The sequence below is a fragment of the Carassius auratus genome, chromosome 17, assembly GCF_003368295.1.
Source record: "Carassius auratus strain Wakin chromosome 17, ASM336829v1, whole genome shotgun sequence".
Taxonomy (NCBI): domain Eukaryota; kingdom Metazoa; phylum Chordata; class Actinopteri; order Cypriniformes; family Cyprinidae; genus Carassius; species Carassius auratus.
The window spans coordinates 8,029,023-8,043,891 of NC_039259.1; the positions used below are offsets into that span (position 1 = coordinate 8,029,023).

At 34.9% G+C, this 14,869-nt stretch overlaps 1 protein-coding gene and 1 long non-coding RNA gene across 3 annotated transcripts; both read left to right on the top strand.

Moving 5' to 3' along the window:
- Positions 1–3,875: 3,875 nt before the first annotated feature.
- On the top strand, positions 3,876–4,981 carry LOC113117887 (uncharacterized). The gene is made up of 3 exons (XR_003294223.1): positions 3,876–3,967; positions 4,087–4,792; positions 4,933–4,981. It is a non-coding gene; the product is annotated as an uncharacterized LOC113117887 (long non-coding RNA).
- Positions 4,982–5,170: 189 nt separating this feature from the next.
- On the top strand, positions 5,171–9,688 carry LOC113117888 (uncharacterized). Of its 2 annotated transcripts, XM_026286798.1 has the most exons (6): positions 5,171–5,352; positions 6,077–6,124; positions 6,284–6,444; positions 6,966–7,121; positions 7,809–7,901; positions 8,312–9,688. In XM_026286798.1, the coding sequence occupies exons 3-6, from the start codon at positions 6,388–6,390 to the stop codon at positions 8,618–8,620; spliced, it is 615 nt and encodes a 204-aa protein (XP_026142583.1). In that variant the 5' UTR covers positions 5,171–5,352; positions 6,077–6,124; positions 6,284–6,387; the 3' UTR covers positions 8,621–9,688. The 2 variants fall into 2 exon arrangements, with proteins under 2 accessions (XP_026142583.1, XP_026142584.1); XM_026286799.1 differs by lacking the exon at positions 7,809–7,901.
- The last annotated feature ends 5,181 nt before the right edge of the window (positions 9,689–14,869 follow it).

The following is a 14,869-nucleotide window of genomic DNA, read 5'->3' on the forward strand; positions in this document are numbered from 1 at the left end:
CTTGGTCTTTACTTTTAAAAAGAATATCTATTAAAACATATATTTATATTTGATTTTATTGATTATATTGTCACAGGGATGGTGCGATGTGTGACCGTTCAACAGAACCCCACATCCATTTTAGCCAACGAGAAATCTGCGGTGATAAATTGTAGTTATGATGACAGTAACATGGATTATATGCAATGGTATCAGCAGAAGGATACAGCCATGGTCTTGATCGTCTTCAGTTTCAGTGCTACAAGTGACCCCACGTTTGAGGATGGATTTAAAGACCGGTTTGAACTGAAAAGAACAGAAACACTGAAGGGAGCTCTGAAAATCTCTGATCTCAGTTCATCAGACTCGGCTGTTTATTACTGTGCTGTCAAAAGGCACAGTGCTGTAGTCTTTATTACCTGCCTGACTAAAAACCAAACCACCAGACAAACAGGAAATGCAATACATACAAAAGAGGAATCTAACTTCTGTTTCTTTTTTTTTTCAGATTTTCTTTTTCAAAGATTTTCACTGTTTTACTGTTTTTCCTGATTTTTCTATCAGTTTTTAATTGAAAACACAATCAAATATAAGCTTTCCTCCAAAACCAGTAGACCTACCTAGACAACATTTTAAGGCATCATGTATGCTGGCCAAATTTTACAGTAACATATCCTTCACAGATAACACAATACCAGGATGTATTGCGACAGTATCTGTGAAACATCCAAGATGATGGATGCAGTCGAGAGAAATATTTCCAATAAATACTTACATTTCATGCAACAAAAACAGTTTCAGTCAAATCCACAGCAAAAATATTTTGTTGTGTTGTGCCTCTCCATGCAAAACATACATGTATTAACGGGTTCTGAATGGATGAATTGGTTGAGCAAATGGTCATGTATAATATGCCAGACACATTTCCCAATAGCTTGAGTTCCAGTGATTAACCTGCATTTTAATTTATGGAAAACATCAGAACTGACTTTTTGAAAATAACTTTGCTCTGATTTTCTGAGTAATGATACTATAACTTTGGGGATATTTTTGTAGTCCTTCAGGGAAATGTGGCAAAGATATTTTCACAAAAGACTGACATTTAAATTGATTTATAATACAGATCTTCAGTTGGGTCGTAATAATTTTTACTTTGTTAAATTTGTACTTTGTAATAGTGAAAAGAAAGTTTAAAGTATTGTCTTTGCAACCAGCTATTGTTAAACTCCACTAGTATCCACTGAATCATGCAGTGTTTGTTGTGTTGAGCAGAGTTGCTTTCCTTATTTGAAATTAGTCACTTAAAAGAAGTCAGCCGCTGACGGAGGCAAGAGCTTTTGAAGCAGAACAAAAGTGTCCTCTTTTTTTCCCCACCAGTGGCATTGCAACAAAGGAGTGTGACTTCATAATACAGTATATGAACTACAATTTTATTTTTATTTTTTATTAACTGAACATCAGAGAACATTTCACACAAAAAAAGCATCTTTGAATGGATTGCTTTCTTCTATTCTCATTGATTTGTCTAAAAGGTATTCAACTTGGAATAAGAAATGACAGTGTTGGTTGTGGTTTTAAGTAAATTAAGATTGATAAGGAAAACATTTCCAGTTTTGTTTAATATATCTTTGTATTTCCGGCTGTTTTTAGTGATGGTGTTCTGATCACTCAATGGCCAAAGCATATATCCAGTCTTCCAGGCTCTTCAGTGGAAATGTACTATTACCAGAATGATACAGACTACGATTACAAATACTGGAGGAGAGCTAGTGCTTGATGGGGGCTACATTGGTATTTCTTCCTCTATTGAGGAAGGTTTTGAAAACAATTACACAGTGTCAAGTACAGAGACTAATTAATTGACCCTGAAACTGGATGTTATGGATGGGATGGATGCTGTGTATCTGTGTGCTGCTAGTTTACACAATATATAAATAATAAAAAGAAAAAATCATCGTGCAGTCACACCTGCCTTAACCATGAATAAATAAACCCATATTTGTACAAACCAGTCAGCAGAACCTGACAACTTGCACATTCAAATGAATTAATCATGTCACACTCCTCCCTTCCGCCCTTCCTCCCTTCTTCTCTGTCTATACTAAAGACTCATACACTACTCTCTATCATCACATTATTTTTGCTGTGTGCGTAACCAGAGTATTTGTAACGCTGTTGTAGAAGTATGTTTAGAGCTGCATATGGACTGTGCATTTATTTCTTATTATACTTAGGTAAGATGTCTTTTGATAGTAACATGAACAAATTATTATAATTTATAATTTTCGTTTATGTACTTTGCTTTGAAAGAGAACATCTCTTAAAACATTTTTGTATTTTACAGGGATGGTGAAATGTGTGAATGTTCAACAGAACCCAACAGCCATATTAGCCAGCGCGAAGAAAATAGCAGAGATAAATTGTAGTTATGATGACAGTAACAAGCCTTACATGTTATGGTATCAGCAGAAGGATACAGCCATGGTCTTGATCGTGTTAAGTTACAGTGCTACAAGTGACCCCACCTATGAGGAAGGATATGAAGGCCGGTTTAAATTGGAAAGAACAGAAACACTGAAGGGAGTTCTGAAAATCTCTGATCTCAGTTTATCAGACTCGGCTGTTTATTACTGTGCTGTCAGTATGCACAGTGCTGTAGTCTTTATTACCTGCCTGACTAAAAACCAAACCACCAGACAAACAGGAAATACACAAAAAAGCCAATCTAATGTTCTTGAGGTTCAAATGTGACACTAATGAAAAGGCTTGTTACAGCATTTAATTTCTACATCAAATAATATTTTTGTAAAGTTCTTAATAGAAAACACAATCAGATATAAGTGTTGCTCCCAAACTGAGTACATGATCCACCCAGACAGCGGCATGTGTGCTGGCCAACTTAACGTAGCATTCACATATAATGCAATACCAGAATGCATTTCAACAGTTTCTGTGAAACATCCAAGATGGTGGATGGAAAGAAAAGAAATGTTGCCAGTAAATACTTATATTTTGATGCATTACATCAACCAAGTCAAGTCAAGTCAAGTCACCTTTATTTATATAGCGCTTTAAACAAAATACATTGCGTCAAAGCAACTGAACAACATTCATTAGGAAAACAGTTGGTCAATAATGCAAAATTATAGTTAAAGGCAGTTCATCATTGAATTCAGTAAATTAATCAATAAATTAATTAAGCAATATTCCACCTTAGCAAGAGCGTTCTTTGCAGCCTTCTATAGGTAAACATATATAGGTAAACTAATACTTCAGAATGTTTTTTTTTTTTTTTTTTTTTTTTTTTTACATCAACAAAAATATTCCAATTCATATCCACAGATAAATATTCTGTTATGCTGTGCATCTCCAAGCAACACACAGTAGTGGTGTTCTGAATGAACAAACTGATTGAGTGAATGATTCACTGATTCACTCATAAAGACAGTGGCAGTGGAAATTATGAATTTTGACTTGAAAAAAAATGGCGACAAAAGGCAATGACTTTGTACCTACTTATAATTTGCAACCACAATAATTGTGTAAAATATATTTGCCTTTTACCTGTAAGTTTACCCTGCTATAGTAGACAACCACGTTCCAAATGTCATTGTGAAAAAGTGTCCATATTCAAGGGAGTGCTATTTTAATCTCATTACAATATTAACTTAAAACATGCTCATGCTGAACTCTGATAGTATTCGTTGTGAATATCATGTGCTGTTTTCGCTGTGAGACATATTGCCAAATCAATCTCTTAAAAGAAAGCAGTCGCTTATGTAGGCAAGAGCTTTTGTAACAGATCAAAAATGCTCTCTTTTTTTCCACCAATGACTAAGCAACAAAGGGGTGTGGCTTTATAAATATATGAAAAACTAGCTTATTTTTTTATTTTATTTGTAATTTGCTGAACATCAGAGAAGATTTCATAAAAAGCAACTCTAAATGGACTCCTTTCTTCTCCTATTCACATTGCTTTGTCTAAAAGGTATTAAAGTTTAACTTGAAATAAGAATTGACAGTGATCTTCATGGATTATAATAAATGTACTGTAGATTTCTAATGAAAAAACATATCCTGTTTATTACGATATCTTTGTATTTCCAGCAGATTTCAGTGACGGTGTTCTGATCACTCAATGGCCGAAATACATATCCAGACTTCCAGGCTTCTCAGTTGAAATACACTGTTACCAAAATGATACAAATTATGAATACAAATACTGGTACAGACAAATAAAAGGAGAGCTAGTGCTTGTTGGGAGCTACATTGTTAGCTCTGGCTCGACTGAGAAGGATTTTGGAACCGGTTTTACAGTGTCAGGTACAGAGAAGAAGCAATGGACCCTGAAAGTTGATGTTAAGGAGGGGATTGATGCTGTGTATCTGTGTGCTGCTAGTTTACACAGTGAATAAACACTAATAAATTGTACAACAAAAACCCATTGGATGGCAACCTCTAAATCCCACCTGTCTCAACCACAAAAAAATAAACCCATATCTCTACAGACAAGTCAGCAGAACCTTACAACCCGCACATACAGTAGAATTACATTAATCATTTTACACCCCTCCCTTATGCCAAAAGCACTTTCACACAAAGGTCTTGTTGATGTGACGCAGTCAGTAGGGGGAGATGTGACTTTAATGTACAGGTATTCCTCTCTCTCTGTTGATATTAAAGTCTTGTACTCTCTCTCTCACCTTGTCAGATTATTTTTGCTGTGTGCATAGCCAGAGTATTTTTTAACCCTGTTTTAGAAGGATGTTCAGAGCTGCGTATGGACTGTGCGTTTATTTATTATTATATATAGGTAAGATGTCCGTTGAGAGCAGAATGATCAAATTATTATAGCTACTGTATATATCAGTTTTGTTATTGGTCTTTGCTTTTAAAATGAATATCTATTAAAACATATATTTATATTTGATTTTATTGATTATATTGTCACAGGGATGGTGCGATGTGTGACCGTTCAACAGAACCCCACATCCATTTTAGCCAACGAGAAATCTGCAGTGATAAATTGTAGTTATGATGACAGTAACATGGATACTACACTCTTAGAAATGAAGCATGGGTGTAGTTTAATTTAAATACTAGTTTTATGGTAAAATTACTAAAAGTATTATGTTTATATAGTAAAAATAAGCAAGTTTCATTGCTTTAAATTAATAGTATAATATTTCAAGTCTACAAAATGGCACAGATTTAAACCAACTTAACCAGATCATTTTAAACCTACTAGCGGTTGAAGATTGTCCCAAAGCGCTTCCCGTACTTGCAATTTCGCACACGCACAGGAAGAAGCATCCATTTTCCACCTGCCCTTGGCCAACTTTTTTAAATCCGTTATCATCCATAAATTATTTGGTAAGTATAACTTTTTTTAGTAATATATTTTACAGTTGTACATTTGTGAAATGTTTTTGTGTGCTTAGACGTATACTTTGTTGATAGTTTAAAATGATTTCTTGTTAGCTTAATTAACACAGAATTAGCCTGTATCCTTGTCATAGTTAAGTGTTAGAAGTGGTCATTAAATTACCGAAATATTAGAAATCTGTCTAGTTATTTTAGTTTAGTTGTGTTGTAACTTAGCTTTAAACAGTGCGCTTTATTTTTTTATTAATATTTAACATTAGCCTAATATAGTACATGGCATAGCCATGTTCTTTTTTTAATGTTTTTTTTTTTTTTTTTTTTTTAGCTCCAGTAGGCTACAGTTTTAAACTAGTATTGTTTTTGTTTTGTTTTTTTAAACTCCATTATAGTATTACATTAGTGCTGCTGTCTGTAGGGCTGCTCCGATCACGATCGGCCGATCGTTAATGCGCATCTCGTCAGTAAAGCCGTTCTCTAATCAGCGGTTAATTCCGTGCGTGATTTCACATAGAGCAGCTGTTAGAGAACCGGCTTTACTGACGAGATGCGCATTAACGATCGGCCGATCGTGATCGGAGCACCCCTAGTGTCTGTTCTTAAGGCGGGCATACACTGCACCCATCATGAGACGAGCCAGTCAGTGGCTCAAATATAATTGCTATAGATTTGGAAGGGATTCTGGATCATTAACACTTTCATGTCTTTTTTTTAGGCTCTGAATGTGGAGGTGCAAACAGTGTCCTGAAAGTGAATCTACAAGGTACCAATTACTAAAACACTATAAATTAATCCATGGCCATTAGGGTCAGGGACACTCCAGATATCCATGCACATATTATGAATGCCGATGCTCATTCAAAACATGGAATGCACTTAAAACTTATTTGAGTCGATGTCATGTTGATGTTTTACATTTAAGGACTACAGAACAAGTAATATTGAAAAAGAAGAACAACCAACAGGTAATCAAAAGTAAAATGGAAAGAACCTTTGCCTACAGAAGACAGGAAGTTGTTGGAAGATATGCCCTTCATAGCAGAGTTCAAAAACAGATGTCCAGCCCTGTTTTCTGAGAGCCAGGTAAAGTATTATTCATCATCTGTATTTAATTTAAATACGTGGAATTAATGTCTAAATACTGTATTTGGGTATAAAACAAATGAGCCCATATTTAATTGACAGGTTTGGAGGCAATGTGGTAAGAATCCATGCATGTGGTTGTTCTACTCTATATTACAATGCACATTACACATACATCCATATAAATTGGTTACAGATAAATTGAACCACCAACTAAAAACATTTAGCCAAAAGCAAACACATGTTCCCTCTACACCAGGGTGTCACACTCAAGTTTCAGAGAGGGCAAAAATTAAGAAATGGTACTGAGTGCCAAACAGTCTTATAGTGCTGTCTTAATATTATTATTATTATGAACACGCCAGCTCCACTTTTAAAGGCAAACTGGATATAATTGTACCACGGCCAGATGTAGCCCACAGAGTTTGAGTTTGACATGCCTGCTCTACACCATATGTGATCATTTTAAATATATTTGTTTTAACTTAAGAGACTCATAGTGAATTTGTGTTTTAATACAGGTAAATGCAGAATTCACCCTCATCACCACAGTCCCCCTGTTCTCAACCTTTATGTCCCGACTGGATCATTACTCTAGCCAGCTATTGAGGGTATTCAAAAAGAAGGGGGGAACAGCAAGACATGATATCGACGTAATCATTGCAGAAATGGACATGGTATGTGTTTTGGGTGTATTGTGCTCCGACCCCTGGGGGTTTAACATTTACTCTAAACATAATTATGCTTTTTTTATTATTATTATTATTATGGTCTTTAACCTTTCTATTGCTAATACAAATACTACACTATTTACAAATATGATTTGCTATCCACTAATACAGAATTCTATGATTTGTACAAATAGATGTATTTCTGTAAATGTTTTTAACTTATAAAAAGGATACTTTATATTTTGTGTACATTTATCATGAAATGTCAGTTGAACATCTGCAACTCTGCTTGTGAAGTGTTGAATCTGCTTTTCTGAATTGTCTGATGCAATTTTTTCATTCGTCCATTAAATTGTTTATTTTAGATCAAACTGAACAGTACTGCCTCCTTCAAGGTGTCAATGGTATAAGCTTGAGAAACACTTGAGCTATTTATGTAAAATGTGGCTCGCTAAACGGTGAAATTATTTTCTCAAAATGATGTCCTTAAAAGTAAAAGTGTGTATCAGGCAATTGACAAATGCAGATTCAATACCACAAACTGAACTGCAGATTTACAACTGACATTTCATGAAAAGTGCACAAATCAATTAATTAAAAGCATGGTAGAATGAGGTCGTAATAGATTTGTCAATGTGACAATGGCAGTTTCCTCAAATAAAATGTTCAAAATCAGTTGTTGGTTTCCCACAGAATCCCAGTGTTGAAGTACGACGGACATGCATCCTAAAGGCGTTGTGCGTCTACTTGATTGAAAAGCCTGACAGCCTTATTAAGGACTACTGGGTAAGTCGCATTCTTTGTCAATCATAAATTGATACAGAAAAAATATATATTTTTATATTTTAATTTCACAAACCTGTGAACTGAAATGTGTTGTAGGCTCAGAACATGCATGTTATGCTATATAGATTTTTGCCAATGTTGGCAATAAATCAAATTTTCAAAAAAAATTAATATGATGATTGATCAACCAAAAACATAATGGACAACAATTTCTACATTAATGTATAATATTTTGTAAAGTTAAGCCAAATAAATAAAAATCTGTCTTATTTAAACACAGGCAAAATAATAATCAAATATACTTCTTGGGAATTAGTATTGTGTTCTCTAATTGTAAACTTAACATCTTTTGGGTTTGTTTCTAGTGTCATAGATGCATAATTAATAATGGCTCTCTTTTTTTGTCATAGGCTACTGAGGATACTGGTATTGATGCAATGACGGAAATGGAGAGACTGGCTTTGGGTGTCTACATTGTTCGACATGATGGAGTAGATGCTTCAGGTCCACCTGAGGATGTTGCCGTCGTCATTGAAGGCTGCACAGTGCTGCGAGATCTGAGAGAGGTTGCAAATGGATGTGCAGTCCTGCTTGGCTTGATCTACTGTTTATCCCAAGGAGCTGCGATACACTTTCGAATTTCTTCAGAAAGTGTTTATGGAATTGGATGGGAACAAGCTCTCCACTTAAGTGCAGGTCCTCAAAAACAAACTGCATGAGTAAAATCACCTGCACCAGACAAGACTGAACCTGGCTTTGGACACTTGAATTGTGTTGACTTACTTTATTTTTGGACTGCTGCTAGACAAAATAAAGCTGTGATCAATGATGGTTTGTAATAAGCAGACAGGACTGCAGTTGGTCATCGACTTGCTTGGGGAGGCTCAGTTCTTTGGATTTTGGACTGCTTTGTTACGTAAATATTGCTGATTTTCTATTTCTCCTTTTGATGAAAACTGTAAACATTGTATTTTTCATAAAAATGTTCTTGATAAGTCAGCATGTATGTAAAGTCTGAACTTAGTATGTTCTAACGGTGAAGTGAGAATTTTCTGCAGCATAAATCTTGATTGTAAACTTCAGTTAATTTAACCTCCCTCCATATAGAAAACAAGGATTTGCCTCTTTAGTTTTTATTTCAGTAGGCAACACCTGTTAAGACATTGTTGACGTCAAATATTGTTGATTTAATATAAAGCTATAATGGGATTGAACATTATCGGATGGTGAAGATTCACAAACAAGTTTTATATTTTTGAATTATTATTTATATTTGTCTATTGGCATTTTATACGTGGACTTATGTTGGTTTCTTCAATTGTATTTGTACACTTTGTATTCATATGTAAGTTTTGCTTACATATTTGTAATAATTTTATCAGTCATGATAATCCCAGATATAGTAATGTACCTTGAAGGTCAACATTAATTTTTTGACTTAATTATATTTCAAAACCAAAGGTGAATAAAGTTAAAGTGACTCGAGTAGTTTTCTTTTTTAACCGAGCAAGTATAATCAACACAAATGGATAACATTAGCAAAGCTTAATTTTGTTTAATAAATTGAACTTAATCAAGTTATGTTAGTTCAAGCTATAGTCATTAAATTCTAGACAATAATTTACATTTATTCAAAATAATTGTGTAATGTCCCATTTAATTAACACCGTTATGAATGATTTACTTAAAACATTATGTTACAATTAATTGTATATTACCTTTTCCATTTAAGCAACTAAGTTTTGTGGGACCGGTTGACATAACTTTATTAATTAAATACAACATTTCATTTCTTAGAGTGTATGCAATGGTATCAGCAGAAGGATACAGCCATGGTCTTGATCGTCTTCAGTTTCAGTGCTACAAGTGAACCCACGTTTGAAGATGGATTTAAAGGCCGGACTGAACTGGACAGAACAGAAACACTGAAGGGAGTCCTGAAAATCTCTGATCTCAGTTCATCAGACTCGGCTGTTTATTACTGTGCTGTCAAAAGGCACAGTGCTGTAGTCTTTATTACCTGCCTGACTAAAAACCAAGCCCCCAGACAAACAGGAAATGCAATACGTACAAAAGAGGAATCTAACTTCTGTTTCTTTTTCTTTTTTTCAGATTTTCTTTTTCAAAGATTTTTGTACTTTCTGTCAGTTTTTAATTGAAAACACAATCAAATATAAGCTTTCCTCCAAAACTAGTAGACCTACCTAGACAACATTTTAAGGCATCATGTATGCTGGCCAAATTTTACAGTAACATATCCTTCACAGATAACACAATACCAGGATGCATTGCGACAGTATCTGTGAAACATACAAGATGATGGATGCAGTCGAGAGAAATATTTCCAATAAATACTTACATTTCATGCAACAAAAACAGTTTCAGTCAAATCCACAGCAAAATATTCTGTTGCTGGGGGCTACATTGTTATTTCTTCCTCTAATGAGGAAGGTTTTGGAACTAATTTCACAGTGTCAAGTACAGAGACTAATTAATGGACCCTGAAAGTGGATGTTAATGATGGGATTGATGCTGTGTATCTGTGTGCTGCTAGTTTACACACACACAAAAATAATTGCTTTAACAAAAAATGCAATAAAATCCTGCAATCACACCTGCCTTAACCATGAATAAATAAGCCCATATTTGTACAAACCAGTCAGCAGAACCTGACAACTTGCACATTCAAATGAATTAATCATGTCACACTCCTCCCTTCCGCCCTTCCTCCCTTCTTCTCTGTCTATACTAAAGACTCATACAATCTCTATCATCACATTATTTTTGTTGTGTGCGTAACCAGAGTATTTGTAACGCTGTTGTAGAAGTATGTTTAGAGCTGCATATGGACTGTGCATTTATTTCTTATTATACATAGGTAAGATGTCTTTTGATAGTAACATGAACAAATTATTATAATTTATCATTTTCGTTTATGTTCTTTGCTTTGAAAGAGAACATCTCTTAAAACATTTTTGTATTTTACAGGGATGGTGAAATGTGTGAATGTTCAACAGAACCCAACACCCATATTAGCCAGCGCGAAGAATATAACAGACATAAATTGTAGTTATGATGACAGTAACAAGCCAAACATGTTATGGTATCAGCAGAAGGATACAGCCATGGTCTTGATCGTGTTAAGTTACAGTGCTACAAGCAGGGCCGCGGGAAGTAATTTTGAACAGGGGGTGCTGTGAAATTTTTTTTTTTTTTTTTTTTTTTTTTTTTGACAAAAAACCTATGAGCCTATATAGGCCTATTTAAAATACATTTTAAAAATAAATACATTGAGATTTACTACTTTTATTGTCATATACACTTCAGTGCACAGCCAGCCAGGGTCTGAAACGTACAGACATCAGTTCTCAGATATGCGCAATGGGTTATTAATCTGAAGCAGAAGCAGAATCAGAAATAATAGTTTAATAATCGAAAGAAAACTAAATAATTACTTTCATTACAATTTCAGATAGCCTATACATACATGCAACATATTAAGATACAACAAATAATATTACAACAAAATATAATATTAATCAAACTTCACAATAACGCTAAAACAATGCAATCGATTTGGTCAGCTGGCTTGAGTCACTGCACGTTTATGTCACACGCAACTCTATTAACTCCAAAATCTTTTTACGCACACCACAAGGAAATAATCTCTGACTATTTAAGCAATTTGTTTATTGAACAGTTCTCCACATCCATTACGCAAAGAACACACGCACAGTATAAAGCTTTCATCTCCAACCTTTTTACACAAACCACAAGGAAATAATCTCCGACTATTTAAACTTTATTTTAACATTTCTCCACAATAATTACGCAAGGAACACACGAACGAAATAATACTCTCCATCTCCATCCCCACCACCTTACAAAAATACTATAATAGTGTACTACTTACAATTGCTTGGCTAGTCAAAGCTGATCCCACACTTGTTGCCAAAAAAATAAATGTTACAAGCGCGGCAGCACCATGCTCTTACCTGAGCTACATGTAGGCGGGGTGCCCTGGACTGGTTACAGGTGTCCAAATGTCGAGGTGCGCTGTATTATATAAAGATGGATGTATTCTGCATGGAACGAGCAAAATATTTTAATAGGCCTACATTTTTTTTTATCTCCCTCTCGTCACTAGGGGGTGCTGCAGCACCCCCAGCACCCCCACTTCCCGCGGCCATGGCTACAAGTGACCCCACCTATGAGGATGGATTTAAAGACCGGTTTGAACTGAAAAGAACAGAAACACTGAAGGGAGTTCTGAAAATCTCTGATCTCAGTTCATCAGACTCGGCTGTTTATTACTGTGCTGTCAGTATGCACAGTGCTGTAGTCTTTATTACCTGCCTGACTAAAAACCAAACCACCAGACAAACAGGAAATGCACAAAAAAGCCAATCTAATGTTCATGAGGTTCAAATGTGACACTAATGAAAAGGCTTGTTACAGCATTTAATTTCTACATCAAATAATATTTTTGTACAGTTTTTAATAGAAAACACAATCAGATATAAGTGTTGCTCCCAAACTGAGTACAGGATCTACCCAGACAGCGGCATGTGTGCTGGCCAACTTAACGTAGCATTCACATATAATGCAATACCAGAATGCATTTCAACAGTTTCTGTGAAACATCCAAGATGGTGGATGGAAAGAAATGTTGCCATTAAATACTTTAATTTAATGCCATTTATTTTGATGCATTACATCAGTAAATTATAAACATATATAGGTAAACTAATACTTCAGAATGTATTTTTATTTATTTTTTCTTGCTCCATCAACAAAAATATTCCAATTCATATCCACAGATAAATATTCTGTTATGCTGTGCATCTCCAAGCAACACACAGTAGTGGTGTTCTGAATGAACAAACTGATTGAGTGAATGATTCACTGATGCACTCATAAAGACAGTGGCAGTGGAAATTATGCATTTTGACTTAAAAAAAAAAAAGGGCGACAAAAGGCAATGACTTTGTACCTACTTATAATTTGCAACCACAATAATTGTGTAAAATATATTTGCCTTTTACCTGTAAGTTTACCCTGCTATAGTAGACAACCACGTTCCAAATGTCATTGTGAAAAAGTGTCCATATTCAAGGGTGTGCTATTTTAATCTCATTACAATATTAACTTAAAACATGCTCATGCTGAACTCCGCTAGTATTCGTTGTGAATATCATGTGCTGTTTTTGCTGCGAGCCGAATTGCTTTGAAATCAATCTCTTAAAAGAAAGCAGCTGCTTATGTAGAAAAGAGCTTTTGTAACTCAAAAATGCTCTCTTTTTTTCCACCAATGACTAAGCAACAAAGGGGTGTGGCTTTATAAATATATGAAGTACTAGCTTATTTTTTTTTTTTTTTTTTGTAATTTGCTGAACATCAGAGAAGATTTCATAAAAAGCAACTCTAAATGGACTCCTTTCTTCTCCTATTCACATTGCTTTGTCTAAAAGGTATTAAAGTTTAACTTGAAATAAGAATTGAAAGTGATCTTCGTGGTTTAGAATAAATGTACTGTAGATTTCTAATGAAAAAACATATCCTGTTTATTACGATATCTTTGTATTTCCAGCAGATTTCAGTGACGGTGTTCTGATCACTCAATGGCCCAAATACATATCCAGACTTCCAGGCTTCTCAGTGGAAATGCACTGTTACCAAAATGATACAAATTATGAATACAAATACTGGTTGTATTCATAAAATAAACCCATATCTCTACAGACAAGTCAGCAGAACCTTACAACCCGCGCATACAGTAGAATTACATTAATCATTTTACACCCCTTCCTTATGCCAAAAGCACTTTCACACAAAGGTCTTGTTGATGTGATGCAGTCAGTAGGGGGAGATGTGACTTTAATGTACAGGTATTCCTCTCTCTCTGTTGATATTAAAGTCTTGTACTCTCTCTCTCTCACCTTGTCAGATTATTTTTGCTGTGTGCATAGCCAGAGTATTTTTAACCCTGTTTTAGAAGGATGTTCAGAGCTGCGTATGGACTGTGCTTTTATTTATTATTATATATAGGTAAGATGTCCGTTGAGAGCAGAATGATCAAATTATTATAGCTACTGTATATATCAGTTTGGTTGTTGTTCTTTGCTTTTAAAATGAATATCTATTAAAACATATATTTATATTTGATTTTATTGATTATATTGTCACAGGGATGGTGCGATGTGTGACCGTTCAACAGAACCCCACATCCATTTTAGCCAACGAGAAATCTGCGGTGATAAATTGTAGTTATGATGATAGTAACATGGATTATATGCAATGGTATCAGCAGAAGGATACAGCCATGGTCTTGATCGTCTTCAGTTACAGTGCTACAAGTGAACCCACGTTTGAAGATGGATTTAAAGGCCGGACTGAACTGGACAGAACAGAAACACTGAAGGGAGTCCTGAAAATCTCTGATCTCAGTTCATCAGACTCGGCTGTTTATTACTGTGCTGTCAGTATGCACAGTGCTGTAGTCTTTATTACCTGCCTGACTAAAAACCAAGCCACCAGACAAACAGGAAATGCAATACGTACAAATGAGGAATCTAACCTCTGTATCTTTTTCTTTTTTTCAGATTTTCTTTTTCAAAGATTTTTGTACTTTCTGTCAGTTTTTAATTGAAAACACAATCAAATATAAGCTTTCCTCCAAAACTAGTAGACCTACCTAGACAACATTTTAAGGCATCATGTATGCTGGCCAAATTTTACAGTAACATATCCTTCACAGATAACACAATACCAGGATGCATTGCGACAGTATCTGTGAAACATACAAGATGATGGATGCAGTCGAGAGAAATATTTCCAATAAATACTTACATTTCATGCAACAAAAACAGTTTCAGTCAAATCCACAGCAAAATATTCTGTTGCTGGGGGCTACATTGTTATTTCTTCCTCTAATGAGGAAGGTTTTGGAACTAATTTCACAGTGTCAA